Consider the following 19,376-nt stretch of genomic DNA (forward strand, 5'->3'; position numbering starts at 1 on the left):
ATGTAAAACATGCAGACACACATTCAAACATACACACACACACCCCCACACACATGCATAACAGATATGCAACAAACATGCAGTTTCACAGATATGAAAGCACAATCAAATACACACAAACGTACATGAGACAACAACAACAACTCACGGGAAGTGAACCCTGTCCAGGATGTAACGGATGCAGTGCAGGGTGGGGTACATGGGGCGGTTGGCGGCGGCCACGATGAGGCTGGTCTCTGCCACCGCCACCTGCTCCACCAGCAGCGACAGCAGTGCCCGCAGCAACGACAGGGTGGCAGAGACATCGTCGTCGTCGTCACTGTCATCGTTGTGCAGGGTGGCAGAGGCATTGTCATCGTTCGCGATGTCGTCTTTGTTGTTGTCGTCGTTCCTCGTCTTCATCTTTGCCATCAGCTTCACCAGCTGTGAGTCCGTCGGCGCAGTTTGTGAGGCGTCTTTGGAGTCTGATGCTGCTGGTGTTACTGTTTACAATGGGGAAAAAAAACTGTACGATACAGTTCAGCTTCAGTTTTCCAGGAGGTGTCAAAGCATATGGACTGATCCAAATATAATACAATAAATTACAATACAACACAGTACAGTACAGTACAGTACAGTACAGTAAAGACTTACAGGGGACATTTTTTTGTCCATTCAGACATACATCAAATTTCAAAGAGCCGACAACTGTCATAAACAAAACAAAATTTAACCCGATCTTAAGCTTTCACAAAGCAATGCATGTTTTTGCTTGTCTTAGTGAGTGTTCATGTCCAAGTATGCATGTGTGTGTGCATGTGTACTTGTGTGTGTGTGTACGCATGTGTGTGTGTGCATGCGTGCGTGCATAGGCAGGTGTGTGTGTGTGTGTGTGTGTGTGTGTGTGTGTGTGCGCGCGTGTGTGTGCATGCATGCAGCATGTGTGTGTGTGCATGCTGCACACAGAACCTCGATTCATTCGCTCATCAGAAAGACTAGCACCCAGACCACCAGTCGTGGTATGTAGTGGAGGGGGGAAGAATGGAGTAGAAATCCTGGGCTGAGTTGCAAGAGTAGATCTTTGCAGCGCTAAGTTTGCTTAGAGTTATGAATGTTCCTAAGTATATGGAATTTAGGAACATTCTTAACTTCTTCGTTTGTGGGCTGCAACTCCCACTTTCACTCGTATGTACACGAGTGGGCTTTTTTTTTTTTTTTACCTGTATGACCATTATTACCTCACCAAGTTGTCAGCCATACTCCATTTTTGGGGGTGCTCTTCACAATAAGCAAACTTAACCCTGCTAAACTCGCTAATGGAACCCACCCCTGGTCCATATATATATATATATATATAGATATATATATATATATACACACACACACATATATATATATAACCCTGTGGACACCCGTTTCATAAGTCAGGCGCTAATATTACCAACCAGGCCACCCCACTGCACAGTCACCTACCTCCTTCACCCTGTGCCACTCGGCACGCCCTCCCCAACTCCTCTTCTTTCCCTGGAGGACCGCTGGGCCCCCCTTGTCCTCGCCCTCCTTGCCCACAGTGGTGGCCGGGGTGGTTGTCAGCAGAGAGGTGACGACCCTGCGACGCTAGGACCCTGCCCACGCAGGGCTGACGTAGCAGCAGGCGGAAGACGTAGGCCGCGGTGCCGCAGTCCTGGGGCCGTGTGCTGACCGCCAGGCGCATGGCCGCCCCGTACAGCTCCCCACACGTCTCCTCCGTCTGGTTTGTGGATGTTTATGATAATAATTTTATTGTACCCCCGAAAACGGAATGTGGCTGCCTACATGGCGGGGCAAAAACAGTCATACACGTAAAAGCCCACCCCTGTACATACAAGTGAATGTGGGAGTTGCAGCCCATGAACGAAGAAGAAGAAGAAGATAATGATATTGATAATTCTCTCAAAGTGTTTGTTAGCATAAACTGTTTATGAGTATTGATATATGTGTGTGTGTGTGTGTGTGTGTGTGTATATCTGGCTCTTTGTGTGTGTGTGTGTGTGTGTGTGTGCGAGTGTGTGTTTGGGAAGGGGGTATGCAAAATTTAAAAATCCCTTGCAACACATGAATAATACAGCCTCTGTGAAGTGATTGTCAGCATTACATATACTCCTTGAAGTAGATTCTATTGTGTAGTGCTTCATGGTTTTTGATGGAAACTGATGGTGTATCTTTGAGATCTTGATAATGCATTTTTGCCATGTTGATCACCTTAATGTAGAATCTGATTACACATGTTTTCTTGACAAATATAACCTTCACTCCAAGGGGGGGGGGGGGAAGATAGTGATGATGATGATATGACACTGCTAATAATGAATAGAAGAAGAAGAAGAAGAAGAAGAAGAAAAAGAATAGGGAGAAGATGAAGAGGAAGGATCCTCTGTCTGTTTCTGAATGAGCAACAACAACAACAACTACAACAACTATAACAACAACTACAACTACAACAACAACAACAACAACTACAACAACTACAACAACATCCTTATCCTCCTCATCATCAACATCTATACCAATAATAATGATGATAAGAAGAAGAAGAAGAAGAAGAAGAAGAAGAAGAACCTTCCATCTGTTCCTGATGAACGGTTCTTTTGTGCAGTGCCACAACGACTCTTTGAGGAGATGGAGGAGGAGGAGGTGATGGAGGAGGAGGAGGAGAGTCGTCTACCCCAAACCTTCCATTCCCTGTCTTAGAATGTCGCTCATTCTGTCCTTGTGACCTCATGTCGATAGTGTGTTCCCTGTGGACTGCTGACACTGGGACAAATGACAGATGAAAACAGGTGTGGCTTTTTTGTGCATGGGAGGCGGGAGGTGGGGTGGGGGGTCTCGGAATGAAGGGGGTGCGGCAGTAATGCCACTGAAATGGTGCAGATGGTGGGGCAGCATCAACTCCCCTCCCCCCCCCTGCCCCTCCCTGCCCCACTACCCCCCCGACAACCCCCCCAAAAAAACCCACATCTGTTATCTTTCTCTCTCACCAGGAGACGTGGGTGCTGGGCGGTGCACACCAACAGCAGTTTGAATGCCTCTTCCTTGTTCTCCTCAAACGTGTCCGTCAGACACTCCAGCAGAGTGTGCACGTGATTCACCGTCACGTCTCTCAGTGGTCGGTAGCCAGCAGGGTCATCATCTGTAAACATTACACATATATAAGGTAAGGTAAGGTAAAGTAAGGTAAGGTGAGGTGAGGTAAGGTAAGGTAAGGTAAGGTAAGGTAAGGTAAGGTGAGGTAAGGTAAGGTAAGATAAGGTGAGGTGAGGTGAGGTAAGGTAAGGTGAGGTGAGGTAAGGTAAGGTAAGGTAAGGTGAGGTGAGGTGAGGTAAGGTAAGGTAAGGTAAGGTAAGGTAAGATAAGGTGAGGTGAGGTGAGGTAAGGTAAGGTAAGGGGAGGTAAGGTAAGGTAACACAAGATGCAATTTATTGTCTGTAAACTCTCAGAAATGTGTCTTTTGGAATGGGTACATGAAACATTAGAAAGATAAAGCGCAATCACTTTCCAGAACATGACTATTCACTAAAAAAAAATGCATCACAATAACTTTGATAATAAAATCAATGTTGACCAGGTTGTAAAACCACATGTTGTTCATACTGAAATATCTATTAAAAAAAAAAAAAGGCCAAAAAAAAAGAAAAAAAGTGAGCGTTTATTTCCTGCAAAACAAGAACTCACCCACTCACACATACATATACACATCCAGTCACCCCACCTAGCTGCCCCCCCCCCCCCCCCTCACCCTTCTCCATCCCTCCCTCACACATACAGTATACACACACATCAGTACACACTGGCAACAACAACATGTCACCCATATTGCATATCGTTATGAAGGTGTCAAATTAAAACATTGTAGGATAAATATATATTTCAGTGAGATGTGATATATGATGAAATAACATTTATCTCTAACCAATGCATCTTCTGTGGACAATACCCATATATCTCTAATCAATCCATCACCTGTACACAATGCCTAAGTATCTCATAATTAATGCATCATTTGTACACAATTCCTGTACATCTCTGATAAGTAATGTCATCTGTGGACAATACCCATGATCAATAAGTCACCTGTACACAATACCTGTATATCTCTAATTAGGTATATATCTCATAATCTCATTACAATCTCATAATCTCATGTTGTGAGTGTGTTGGACCTGGCTGTGGGCTGAGATATTGTGTGGCGTGAGTGACGAGCCTGTGGATACACAATTCAATTTCCAAATGGATGAATTAACCCCTAGGCTGCCTGCATGATGAGATAACTCGTCATGGCAAGCATGTATGCTTCGCTGCCTGCATGATGAGATAACTCGTCATCGAAATATTCTGACTTTTCCCTGGTTTGCATTCACTTCCTTGGCAAAAATAGTGGTAGCTTTAGCCTGGGGAATCTCTCTAGATTCTATTCATAGCTAGAAACCCCATCTACGTCATGAAGCAGTCCTTTATTTGAACGTTTTGGTTGGGTCACTGTCCAAGTGTTTGCCTGACTTCTCTCCTCACTCGCTCAACAAAATGTCGGACTGACACCGTGCTCAAGACATGCGATCGTGACGAACTAAATCAACCAAGATTTCTTTCTTTAGCTGATGCTCAGAAGGAATTGAAGCGTAAATTCGAAGGAGAAGATAGTGATGAACATTTATAGGACGATCTGACAGAAAATAAAGGGAGTAATCAAGAGAGTGGCCAAGATGCGACTGTCAGTGAGTGATGCCGGCTGTACAGATGTTAGCAGACGACAGATGACCGAATTAGCAGCAGAGCGATATTCTTGGCACGCAGCCAACGCGGTCTGATGAGAACTGAATCAAGTGACCGTGTGAGAGGGGTGAGGAGGTAGGGGGTGCAGACTGAGGGGGCGTGGCCTCACATCCATCTTATCACTTGGAGAAGTCACAATGTATTGTGTATCTATCTCTTAAAATATATATATATATATATATATATATATATATATATTGTGGTTGTTCTAGTATGATTTTGTGTTTGCAGATATTCATTTGTCCAGAAAATATGATGTTTTTGTGCAAATTACCTGACTAATGTTTGTAATGAACAAGTTGAAAATGTTACAAAAAACAAAACACTGATTTCAAAACAACAGCATGTCACTAAAAATATATAAAATGGGAAAACAGCATGTGTTTTGTATTCTTTATTCATTTACCTTTCAGAAAATATATACTTTTATGGGTCTTTCTCCAATAACAAAGAGCACAGAATTTTTTGAAAATTTATACCCGTTTTTTGTGAAAAAACCCTGGCAAATAGATTTCACTTAAATCTTATTTTCCTGGCAGCGAAAGGGTTAAGATGTATTGTATTGTATTGTATTGTATTGTATTGTATTGTAATTAACACATCATGCAAACAAAAACAGTGATGCCCAACATTAAAACAAACAAAATTGCACAAAGCGAGCAAACAGGTGCGTCCACACAAACACACAGACATCAACAAAACACAGAGACGGCTCACCTCCCTGCACCTGCTGCGTGAGGAGGGTGAGGAGGGCCAGACTGGTGGTGCGACGAGCGAACGCTGCCGACGGGTACAGCTGAGAGAACAGGAACCCCTCCAGCCACGACAGGAAGCTCTGCAGACAGACATTTCTTAAAGGATATACAGAGATGCCACCCCATGTCAAGTGTTTGTAGGAACAATCAGGAAATTTGGTAGGAACATTTTGAATTTGGAAGGAATACTTGGATTAAGAGCCACATCAGCAAACATGCATTTTATCTACAAGGCATACAAAAACTTGTTCCTTCCTTGCACTCCATAGCTTAATTCACCGAGCACAGTTGCTGTTTGACCGAGACGCAACTTGATTCAGCCACATACTCTTTTGTTCGGGCAAACGATTAAGCTGATGGGTCCACTCAATGCTGTTTCAATGTAAACACGCATGCAGTTAGCTGAGCATCATCACGTGAGACCAGGAGTAGTAGTGACTGGCCTGGCCTCAGCATCTGGGTAATGTTACGACAGGAAAGCATGTGACCACGCCATGTAATTGAAAATGAACTCGTCACAACAATTTTGATGTTGGCGTAATGTCGAAACAAACTGCAATCAAGTGTAACAAAATACGGTGAAATCGTAACAGTTGGCATCTCTGGATATACATGTACGACGACAGTCAGTCGAGTCTGACTAGGACCATCAGGATAGCAGAGTGGCAACTGCTGACCCTGACTACCTGGTGGTGCTACACTGTTGTGACGCTCACTTCCTGAGAAGAGCAGCCTGAATTTCACTCAGAGAAATCTGCTGTGATCAAAAAGCAATACAATATAATATGATACAATACAATACAATACAATACAATACGTATGATAATCAGTTGCATCTGACTGTGAACATCACTATAGCAGAGGAGGCAACTGCTGTCCCAACTATCTGGGCTAGAGATTGATTATAGAGGAGAGTGTCTTGCCCAGGTTACATCCCCACTCTCACAGTGAAGAGGGTTTTAGGACAGTCAGTGTTGGGATGGTTCCCAAAGGCATACTAGCCCCCAAGGCTGCACCACTAAGACTAAGTAAGAGCCATGTAATCTTGCCTCCTAGTTTGAGAGTCATAGTCCTTCACAGAAGGCTCAGGTGCAAATGAATTCCCATTGCTGTTTGCCCAAATGTAAGCTTATGTCAGTCTTGAAGCCCAGCGTTGAGTGCTTAAAGGTTAAACAAGAATCTAACAACACAGGTAATGTTCCAAGTCAATTGATGCTTGAAAGCAATGTACTATCAAGACTGCAAAAATCTGTGTCTGAACTGAATGCTGTACCAATACATGATGATAACTATTTATATATTTTCATGTGCGTGCCTTGTTGTCTTATAAACCTTAATGTTTCAAGGCAAATGAATCAGTTCTATTGTAGACATAGGTTAATGCACTGCACATGCAAATGCACACACAGATGCACATATACCTGTAACATACAGATGCATACAAAAGGATACACATGCATGCACAAACACACAGACAAAGCAAGTGTGCATATGCATATGTCAACGAGCAAGCAGATGGTATGTAATACAGATATATGTGTTTGCTATTACTTTCCCCTCTCTTCAAAAACTCACACCCCCACACAAACATTACACATGCACACACATGCATGCACGCACACACATACACACACACACACATACAGAGAAACCACATGCTCTGAAAATCTCACTCCATACTTATTAGCTCCTCAAGAGCAATCCTGATACCAGGCATTTCTAAAACCATTCAGTTACACAAACACACACACACACACACACATTTTCTCTCTCCCTTAGAAAACCTCACTCTATACGTAGTGGAACTGCTGCAAGCAAATCTGATGCCAAGCAGAATCCCTTGCTTTCAAAACGCTAACACTCACTGTGTAATGTTGAAGAGCCGCTGTGCTTTCGTGAAGGTTCTGCTTTTTCTTCCTCTGTCTGAGCATGGCTTGCTGACTTTCATTAATCCTGAAGAACAGCTGCAAGTAAAAGTGAACAAAATTTCCGTAGTTTCACTTCTTCTTCACTTTTTCTTCTTCTGCGTCCATGGGCCATGTGACTCTCATGTTACACCCACTCCCCACATACGCCCATCGCATTGTTGCATTGCACTGTAGTGATTGCACTGTATTCTATCTTGAGTGTGTGTGTGAGTGTGTGTGTGTGGAGTCTGTATTTCAGCTGTATGTTCTTGTTAACATTAACCACTGAATGCTGGCATGGAGTAAAAGGGTCCTTGATGTGTGCATTTGATTTTCTGCACAAAGAAGGAGGTTCACGCACTAGCAGGTCTGCTGACTTGGAAAATAGGAAAAATCTCCACCATTATTTGTATTTGTGTTTCTTTTTATCACAACAGATTTCTCTGTGTGAAATTCAGGCTGCTCTCCCCTGGGAGAGCGCGTCGCTACACTACAGCTCCACCCTTTTTTTTTTTTTTGTATTTTTTCCTGCTTTTCTTATCCAAATGGATTTTTCTACAGAATTTTGCCAGGGACAACCCTTTTGTTGCTGTGGGTTCTTTTACGTGCGCTAAGTGCATGCTGCACATGGGACCTCGGTTTATCGTCTCATCTGAATGACTAGCGTCCAGACTACCACTCAAGGTCTAGTGGAGGGGGAGAAAATATCAGCAGCTGAGCTGTGATTCAAACCAGTGCACTCAGATTCTCTCGCTTCCTAGGCGGACGCGTTACCTCTAGGCCACCACTCCCCACCAGGTGCCACAACAACAGGGATACAAACTCAGGACGCTCAGATTAAAAGTCCAATGCTTTAACTGCTCCGCTGTCTCATCTGTCACTCTCAATCTGTAAGCAAGTTACTCAATACAGACCTGACTTCTCTGACTGATCATATCTTACACAGACACAAACACACACTGCTTATCAGTGTATTTCCTTTAATAAGCAATCAAACTAGGTATTTCCTTTAATAAGCAATCAAACTCTGCTGTTGAACTTGCTCTGGTTTCCCAAGTGGCCAAAAAACAACAAACAAACAAACAAACAAAAAAACCAAAAAAAACCAAACAAAAAAACCCCACCTAACCTGACAATGGTGATGACATGCAAATTTTGAAACAAATGAGAAAATGTATTTCACAAGCAATTTGTCACTAAAATAGCTTGATATGTATATATACCTACCTGAGTAGGTATAAGCATCAATCTGCATTATCATACTATCATTATTGCATTTATCATCATGATTATCATTATCATATTGTAAGCACCACAAGCTCCCTAACTGGGAGGTGTGAAAACTACAATTATTATCACTATTACTATGATGATGATGATTATTATTGTGATTAGTAGAGGTAGTAGTGGTAGTAGTAGTAATAGTAGTAGTAGTAGTAGTAGTATTGTTATTATTGTTATCAACATCATCATTATTCTTGTCTTATTATTCTTGTCATCTGCTTCTCATCATCATCATCATCATCATCATCATTATTATCATCACTATTATCATTATCATTGTTACTACTACCCTATCACTGGTCACCAGCGGCAGACCTTCTTGCTGAAGGCCAGCATGGCCTGTCTGAAGGCAGGGGTCTGGTTGTTCAGGTTGTGGGCCAGGAAATGACGCACATGTTCGAACTCCACCCTGCTGATGGTCTCTGCTGTCCGCTTGTTCTCGCACAGCAAGGCGTAGGCATCAAGGCGCACCTGAAAAAAAATGGTGCAGGTTAATTTTTTTTTTTGGGGGGGGGGGGGGGGTTGGGGAGGGGGTGGGGGGCTAACTGGGGGGAGGGGGGTGTCTCACCTGTGTTGTTTACAACAATGCTTGTGTGTGTGTGTGTGTGTGTGCGCATGTGTGTGACACCATAACTTGCATGTATGTGACAACATACACATCCACACACACACACACACTCACACACACACACACATACACACACACACAGATGAGCCAAAAAAATGACAATGACTGTGTGTGTGAGCGTGTGTTCGCACACACGCGTGTGTCTGCGTGTCTGTCTGTGGGTATCTGTGTGTCTGTGTATGTGCATGTATCTGTGTGTCCAAGACAGAATACAGTACAATCACTACAATGCAATGCAACAATGTGATGGGCTAATGTAAGGGCTGGGTAGGGGTGAGGGGTGGGGAGGTGTAGGCGGATGTGTGCAGGTGTGTGTGTGTGGGATTCGTGTGGATGTGGGGTGGGTGTGTGTGGTGTGTGGGTGTGTGCATGTGGGTGAGTGTGTGTCTTATGAATGTGGTGCGTATGAGTGTGTGTGTGTGTAGGAGGGAGTGGGAGGGGGGTGTGCGTGTGAGTGTGTGTGGAAGACAGAATACAGCACAATCACTACAATGCAATGCAACAAAGGGCAGTACGGCACAGTATAGTAACAGCACAGTGCAGTACAGCGCAGCAGAGGACAGTGCACCCACATCGTGACCCAACCCAACCCTACCCTACCCAGTACAGTACAAGACAGGGCAAGGCAATACAATGCATTTTGATACCACCGTTATCATTACTATCATTGTGTACAGCCCAGCCAACCCACATACGGTTGTATCAGAGCTGAATACGTTTGGGTAAGAAAAAAACAATACCTTTTTGTCATTGTAATACAATACAATCTTTTTTTCTTTTTTTTTAAAGCAAATGTGGTGTAGCATATATAGATCAGTCTGCATGTTTTGACACATCCTTGAAACTGAAACACTACACTACAACACACACACACTCACACATGTATAGAAACACACCCCATACACACCACATCCACAAGACACAAACACACAACACATACACCCGCACCCAAATTCCACACACTCACTGTCCTCCACACATCCAAACCCCACCACATTCCCACCCACCACACCCATCACACATCTACACACACAATACCCCCATCCAACCTACTCCCCACCCATACCTCCTCAAATCCATGCCACCCCACCCCGACTCCCCACCCACCCACACCTCAAATCCCCACCACCCCAAGTACACCCCCCCACACCTACACCTTCTCAAATCCCCACCACCCCAGTACACCCCCACCCACACCTTCTCAAATCCCCACCACCCCAGGTACACACCCCTCCAACACCTTCTCAAATCCCCACCACCCCAGGTACACACCCACCCACACACCTCAAATCCCCACCACCCCAGTACACCCACACCTTCTCAAATCCCCACCACCCCAAGTACACACCCCTCCCACACCTTCTCAAATCCCCACCACCCCAAGTACACACCCCTCCAACACCTTCTCAAATCCCCACCACCCCAAGTACACACCCCCACACACCTCAAATCCCCACCACTCAGTACGCCCCCACCCACACCTTCTCAAATCCCCACCACCCCAGTACACCCCCACCCACACACCTTCTCAAATCCCCACCACCCCAGGTACACCCCGACCCCTACCTGCTCCTCAGAGCTGCTGAGAGCGGAGAGAATCTTGGACCAGACGGGCGCCGAGCCGTCCTGCGTGTGGAGTGCCTCTGTCATCAGCCCCCACGCCCGTGCCCGCCTCAGACACACCACCAGAGCTCCAAGCGGCTCCACACCTAAACACACACACACTCATTCTGCCAAAATATGATAATAATAATGATAAAATGCAGGCTTATATAGCGCAGTACCCCTGGCTCAGATGTGGCTCATCGCACTTTAAAATAAAATATACAAATTTAAGACTAAGTGTTGTAAAATATGTAACAAAGTCAACACAGTTTCATAAGACAATGGCTAAGATATACATATGTAAGACTAAGAGACATAACAAAGTCAACACAGTTTCATAAGACAATGGCTAAGATATACATATGTAAGACCAAGAGACATTAAAATTTGTAAATCGACACAGGCGCCATCACTTACTCTTAGTTCTGATATGATAAAATCAGCAGATCAAAACACACTTGACCATAACAAAATTCTGCTCAAAACAGAGCAGTTGACAGGCCTGGCAAATGAAATAAGTTCTACCTGGGAAATCTCTACCACAAAATATCAGACACAGTTCAACTATTCAGCATTACCACAACTCTCTGGTCAGGCCTTGAGAGTCTACCCTAGGTTTCTGTGAAACATTAACAATAAAAGAAATAAACAAAACAAACAAATAAGTAAATACCTCAAAATACAGTAAAGTTCAAGATACTAAGAAGGCAAATCATCACAATAAAGACAACAACAACAACAACAACAAAAAAGGCAACGCTCGGTGAACCCACACACATGTGCATACTCAAACAAGTGTGCAAAATCACTGATTGAGTGACTAAAAGATTAGTGGTACAAAATGTGTACATGCATGCACACGCACATGCACATGCACATGCACACACACACACACACACACACGCACACACACACACTGATCATATATGTTATGTCAAAGGAGGTGGGGGTTGGGGGGGGGTACCTGTTTCCCCAGCAGAGGACAGTTTACTCAGCATGTACTCCAACACAACCTTGTCTTTCTTCATCACTTTGGGCAAGATGTACTGAAACCATGAAATAAATCATTGGTAGATAAGAAAGAAAGAAAGAAAGCCACTTAATCTTTTTTTTATTATTATTTTTTTATCACCTTGGGCAAGATACATACATAGATACATTGATACATAACATACATACACACATACACTGAAACATACATACATACATACATACATACATACACATACATACACTGATACATACATACATATGTATGTACATACATACATACGTTATGTACATATGTACATACCTAAGCATGTACGTACATACATATGTATATATATTTATACACACATACGTTACATACACATACACACACACACACACACACACACACACACTCACTCACACACACGCAAGATGTACTGAAACCATGAAATAAATCATAGATAGATGAAAACAAAAGAAAGAAAGAAACATTGTCTTTCTTAACCACTTTGGATTAGATGCACTGAAAGCATGAAATATAAACATAGATAGATAGAAAGAAAGAAAGAAACATTGTCTTTCTTAACCACTTTGGATTAGATGCACTGAAAGCATGAAATATAAACATAGATAGATAGAAAGAAAGAAAGAAACATTGTCTTTCAGTTTCTTAACCACTTTGGATCAGATGCACTGAAAGCTTGAAATTAAACATAGATAGATAGAAAGAAAGAAAGAAAGAAAGAAAGAAAGAAAGAAAGACTGTCTTTCAGTTTCTTAACCACTTTGGATCAGATGCACTGAAAGCATGAAATTAAACACAGATAGAAAGAAAGAAAGACAGACAGAAAGACAGAAAGAAAGCAATCTTCCCCTTGCTAAAAAAATCAAACCCAAGTGGTCATCTCGATGATGTGCTCTTTGAGCTTCTTGTTGGATGTATAATAATAATAATGATAATGATAATGATGATAATAATAATAATAACAATAACAATAATAATAATAATAATCATAATAACCAGTATCATAATCATGATAATAATAAATCATTATTATTATTGTTATTATCATCATTATAATTATGATGATGATGATGATGATTATATTAATAGTAATAATATAAACAATATTAATAACAATCATATTAATGATAATTCAAAAACTATTAAATTTTTTTTTTATAATCAAATTCAAGTGGTTACCTCAATGATATGGTGCTTGAGCTTCTTCTGGGATGTATAACAACAACAACAACAATAATAATAATAATAATAATAATATTAATAATAATAATAATATAATGATGACAACAACAACAATAATAGTAATAGTAGAAGTAATAATAATAATAATCACAATCATCATCATCATAATAATCATAATCATCATCATCATTACAATGATAATAATCTAAAAAAAAACAAAAAAAACAAAAAAACAAAAAAAACCCCAAACCAATCAAACCCAAGTGGTCACCTCAATGATGTGCTGCTTCAGCTTCTTGTTGGACGAGCAGAGCTGAGAGATGATGGGGTCGATCCACACACACAGCCAGCCCGCCTCGCTGTCACTCGCCGCCCCTTTGGCTCCGCCCCTCTTCTTGTCTCCACCAATCAACACTTCATACAGCTCACTGGCCTGACAATTTAAAAAAAAAAAAAAAAAAAAAAAAAAAAAAATTACTGAAATTTGTTGGAATACTACTACAACTACTGCTACTGTTACAACTAATGGATACTTACATTGCACTCTCGAAACGAAAACTGCTCTGGGTACTTTGCAAAACATAATATTCTACATAACACATTACATCAGTGTTACATGCACATACCCATTTTGTTTTTCTAGGTGCACTGAAGTGCAACACCTAAAGAGCATACACCTAAACATACATACATAGATACATTGATACATAACATACATACATACATACACTGATACATACATACATACATACACTGATACATACATACATATGTATGTACATACATACATACGTTATGTACATATGTACATACCTAAGCATGTACGTACATACATATGTATATATATTTATACACACATACGTTACATATACACACACACACACACACACACACACACACACATACAAACACACACACACACAAACACATTCACACTAACTAACACACACACACACACACACATACCCACCCCACCTCCCCGGAATAAGCAGAATAACCAGAACAAAAAGGAACACAGAAGAGTCACAAGACTCGCTTTGTTCACACACACACACACACACACACACACATGAAATCAACAACAACAAAAAGGAAAACAGAAGAGTCACAAGACTCGCTTTGTTCACACACACACACACACACACATGAAGTCAACAACAAAAACAAACCAGACCACCCACATGACAAGCCACAGCCTGGTCGACCATCTGTGCCAGGAGGGTGGCGGGGAAGCGAGGGTGGCGGAGGAGGAAGGGGGAGGGCCCCAGGAGGGCGGCCAGGCTGCACAGGGCGGACAGCTTGCAGGGACTGCCCCAGTCCATGGCCAGCACCTCACCCAGCAGGGCCAGCAGGAAGGGGTCCATGGGTACGTCCTCTGCACGGAAACCAGTGATGGTAACGGTAAGTAATAACATGGAAGTGGAGCGACGGCCCAGAGGTAACACGTCCGCCTAAGAAGTGAGAGAATCTGAGCGCGCTGGTTCGAATCAGGGCTCAGCCGCTGATATTTTCTCCCCCTCCACTACACCTTGAGTGGTGGTCTGGACTCTAGTCATTCGGATGAGATGATAAACCGAGATCCCGAGTACAACATTCACTTAGTGCATGTAGAAGAACCCACGGGTTGTTCCTGGCAAAATTCTGTAGAAAAATCCACTTCGATAGGAAAAACAAATAAAACTGCACACAGGAAAAAGTACCAAAAAATGGGTGGCGCTCTCATTGTAGCAACACGCTCTCCCTGGGGAAAGGAGCCCGAATTTCACAAAGAGAAATCTGTTGTGACAAAAAAGAAAAATACAAATACAATACAATGTGTGATGGTCAGCTGTGTCTGACTATGACCAATCGTTGCCCAGCAGGAAGGGGTCCCAGGGCACATCCTCCGCATGGAAACCAGTGATGATAATGGTAAGTAATAATAATACCACAATGTGTGACTTCAGTTGTGTCTGAACATGACCCAATAGTTCTGCAAACAAATCCCGCGACTACATTTTAAAACTTTTTGTTTTCTTTAAATCTGTTACTATGTAAGTAATAATACAATGTGTGACGGTCAGTTGTGTCTGAATATGACCCAATAGTTCTGCAAACAAATCCTGCAACTACGTTTTAAAACTTTTTGTTTTCTTTAAATCTGTTACTATGATGTAACATTAGATACAATTTTCCTTCCGCTCTATTTTTCTTCCACAGCGAGAGAGAAAGCCAAGAAAACTTACCACACTGGGATGCCAACACATGTAGCTTGAGACAGTTGTCAAAGATAATTCTTGAGTTTTGTCGAATCACCTGACACACATACAAAAAAGAGATATTAGATTTTTTAAAAATATAAGATAAATAAAGGACTAAAAAAACAGATTAAAAAAAAGAAGAAAAAAAAGCAGCAAAAAACCCCCCAAAACAAACAGAAAACATCCAAACCCACAAAAGACTTGCACAATTGGCATTCTGTTATAACTGAAGGCAGATTTTTGATACGATTATAGGTATACACATCCAGACAAATCAACTCCTTGACTGCTGCTGACAAGCATGCTTGTCAGTGAAAGGGCTGTCAGTTCACTGAGATACTACACAGCTTACACTTTGAGTTTGATACATTCTCAGTATACGACACAGCTTACACTTTGAGTTTAATACATTCTCAGTATACGACACAGCTTACACTTTGAGTTTGATACATTCTCAGTATGCGACACAGCTTACACTTTGAGTCTGATACATTCTCAGTATATGACACAGCTTACACTTTGAGTTTGATACATTCTCAGTATACGACACAGCTTACACTTTGAGTTTAATACATTCTCAGTATACGACACAGCTTACACTTTGAGTTTAATACATTCTCAGTATACGACACAGCTTACACTTTGAGTTTGATACATTCTCAGTATACGACACAGCTTACACTTTGAGTTTAATACATTCTCAGTATACGACACAGCTTACACTTTGAGTTTGATACATTCTCAGTATACGACACAGCTTACACTTTGAGTTTAATACATTCTCAGTATACGACACAGCTTACACTTTGATACTTCCTCAGTATTGTTTACTGTGCGATGAACCTTTTGTTATTTTTGTCATTGTGTTGTCTGTCTGTTTTTTTTTGGTTTTTTTTCAGCTTTTGTTTGTTGCTGCTGTTTTTAAAAATTATTTTTCATCTTCTTTATAAGTTATGAAATAGAAATACCCTTGCAAATCAATTGTTGCTGTAGTACTGCACAATTGTTTAGTGTGTTAATTCTGTATTTCTTCTATAGTGATATGTATGAACTGTGAAAAATTCTGGTTTCAATATGAGAAATATACCCTCCAATGCAAGGGAAAAAACAAAAGAAAAATTAAAACACAAAAAAATACAGAATGAATGAACAATGTAACTGATACGCTTCAGTGAGCACTCACGTCCAGCTGGTCATGCCAGTGTGTCCACACGTAGCCGAACAGACGCTGCACCGCCTGACCTTCACCTTGCAATCGGCGACACACGGCGGGCGACACGGCTCCTTCTTTCAGACAGTTCCTGTCACACATAATAATGGTTCAGTTTCAGTTTACTACTAATACTACTAATACTATGGTATTTATATAGCGCTGGATCTTGTGCAGAGACAAATCAAAGCGCTTTCGCACCAGTCATTCACACGCATGCATAACTCTAAAACTGTAGAAACTAAAGACTAGGAAGGGCAGGCAAGGGAGGCTATTTTGGGAAGGGGTGGGTTTTAAGGCCAGACTTGAACTCAAGGGGGTGTGAAGCATGAGGACTGTTCCATATGCCGTAAGTTCCAAACTATACGGTGATACAGTGAGTGCATAAGGTGATCCCCTTAATTCAAGGAGAAAAGTTATTTTGAACATGTCTTAGATGCACTCATCCCAAAAGCTGCATCTGCCAAAAATCATGAAAAAGCGAAAGTCCTCCATACTAACTGGCGCAAAATGGCTCTGTTTTCTGATTATATTACATGTCTGCTTACATAATTTTTTTTTTTTTTTAAAAGAAAGAAGCAGGTACTTGACCTACGACTAAACTCAACGTGCTGGTCAGGCATTAAGGTTCATTACATATAGTAACGGTCTATGATTTGTAATTTATAGATATTGGTTTTTTTCCCTCTAGTCCTTTAGTGTGTGTCTTTGATAGCGTGTGTATGTTTGGTTGTGTGTGTGTGTGTGTGTGTGCGCTGTGTGTATGCATGTATGAACGCATATGTGTATATATGTGTGTGTGTGTGTATGTGTGAGAGCGTATGCATGTGTGTTTGTATGTATGTGTGTATACATATAATAAAAAAAAAAGATTTATATCTATATCTACATCTATCTGTCTATCTACGCACACACACACACACACACACATGCGCGTGCACATATATACATATACATACATATTTGTGTGTGTGCGCGCGCACGTGTGTGAAAGAATGTGTGAGTGTTCTTGTAGATGAACATGCGTGCGAATATTTGTGTGCGTGTATATGTGCATGCACGCATGTGTGTGTGTGTGTGTGTGTGTGTGTGTGTGAGTGTGTGTGTGTATAACTCACATGATCCTGGAGGTCCACAGGGTGACGGTCTTGACGCACTGCACCCTGCTGACGGTGCTGCCACACGCCTCGTCCACACCCACCAGCCTCCCTAACAGGGCCTCACACACTGTGCCCCCTGCCTCACCTTCCCCTTCTCCGGACCCCCTAGTAGCAGCAGCAGTAGTAGTAGTAGTACCACCACCTCCCCTCTCCCCCACCCTCGTCACCGTCTCCGCTCGCTCCGGATCCCCTTCCCCACCATCCTCCTCTGCCACGGCGGCGGCTGCCTTTTCTCCGATGCTCGAATCTTTCTGAGGCGTCTCAGGGGCATCGCTACTAGCAGCAGTGCCGACATTAAGGGAAACGTTCACCACTCCTTTATCAGCTTCATTTGATGACGTTCTACAATCGTCTTTCTTTGACGACGCATCATAGTCAACATTCTTTGATGGACTGTCATTCTTCCCGGTGCCGGGGGAATCCCCAAAAGCCCATGCATCTTTGACAGTTTCGGAGGTGGGTGCCGTGGTGAGGATGCTGACATCCAGCATGGAAACCATCCCCCACATCAGTGCCAGGGATGTCATGGGGGACAGACAGGAAGAGGAGGAGGAGGAGGAGGTCAAGGTCATCCTGGACAGCTGGACTCCCGCCAACCAGGAAGGAGCAGGAGGAAGGTCTGGCGTCACCGGTTCCAGACCCAAGGACTTGTGGATGAACTGTTAATATCCATCACACAGCACAGATATATATATATATATATATATATATATATATATATATATATATATATATATATATTTATATTTATATATATTCAGTTTTTTTAAACATACAAAAAGTATTATGGCTGATGTCTCGATGATACTGGAAGGGAAAATGGAAGGGAGAGGGAAAGAGGCAAAGGGAGAAAGGGAAGGTGGGAAGGAGGGAGAGAGAGAGATGACAGAGAAGGAGAGGGAGGGAGCGGGAGAGACAGAAATAGAGTCAAAGAGGGAGGGGGAGAGAGAGAGAGAGAGACAGAGACAGAGAGACACAGAGAGAGAGAGACAGAGAGACACACAGAGACTGAAAGGGAGACAGAGAGAGAGACACAGAGAGAAGGTAAAAAGACAGGAATGGTTGGTGATGAATGGTGGCAGTACCTGCAGTTTATCATATGCACACAAGTACACATAACACACACACACACGCACACATATATATATATACACACACGCCACTCACTCCTAGCCCTCCCCCCAACCTCAACCCTCTCCACAAACACACCAGGTTCATCTGCTGCAGTCTAAGCACCAGCAGTCCAAAGGGAACTATCGATGTCAGATCACCAGAAGTCCACACGCAAGAGAAGACCATGCACTGCTGCCTAGTCATGCCAGTGGTGTTCAACTGTGCCTGTCCTGATTTAACAAACGCAGGATACCACCTACTATGCCTTGGAGCCAGTCCTGGTTCGGAAAAAAAAATTGCAAAAAACAACAACACACACAAAAACAACAACACAGACACCATTATGGGTGAGATTGTGATTTTGTTAGCCTGAAATTGTTGCTTTGTATTTGTGTTTATTTCTTTTTATCAGAACAGATTTCTCTGTGTGAAATTCGGGCTGCTCTCCCCAGGGAGAGCGCGTCGCTACACTACAGCGCCACCCATTTTTGGGTTGTTTTTTTTCCT

General features: G+C 42.4%; 1 protein-coding gene across 1 annotated transcript in view; it reads right to left on the reverse strand.

Annotated features, from left to right (window-relative positions):
• The window catches only part of LOC143296285 (tRNA (32-2'-O)-methyltransferase regulator THADA-like), a 70,231-nt gene that overhangs the window by 38,666 nt on the left and 12,189 nt on the right, over positions 1-19,376 (reverse strand). Inside the window, exons 9-21 of the mRNA XM_076608132.1 lie at positions 17,715-18,415; positions 16,570-16,687; positions 15,372-15,441; positions 14,328-14,521; positions 13,418-13,579; positions 11,932-12,013; positions 10,929-11,071; positions 9,050-9,205; positions 7,409-7,507; positions 5,506-5,623; positions 2,997-3,148; positions 1,453-1,729; positions 149-482 (exon numbers count right to left, since the gene is read on the reverse strand). Of these exons, the coding sequence (XP_076464247.1) occupies positions 149-482; positions 1,453-1,729; positions 2,997-3,148; positions 5,506-5,623; positions 7,409-7,507; positions 9,050-9,205; positions 10,929-11,071; positions 11,932-12,013; positions 13,418-13,579; positions 14,328-14,521; positions 15,372-15,441; positions 16,570-16,687; positions 17,715-18,415 (2,606 nt within the window). The remainder of the gene's footprint in view (positions 1-148; positions 483-1,452; positions 1,730-2,996; positions 3,149-5,505; positions 5,624-7,408; positions 7,508-9,049; positions 9,206-10,928; positions 11,072-11,931; positions 12,014-13,417; positions 13,580-14,327; positions 14,522-15,371; positions 15,442-16,569; positions 16,688-17,714; positions 18,416-19,376) is intronic.

This window comes from Babylonia areolata, chromosome 21, assembly GCF_041734735.1.
Source record: "Babylonia areolata isolate BAREFJ2019XMU chromosome 21, ASM4173473v1, whole genome shotgun sequence".
NCBI classification, from domain to species: domain Eukaryota; kingdom Metazoa; phylum Mollusca; class Gastropoda; order Neogastropoda; family Buccinidae; genus Babylonia; species Babylonia areolata.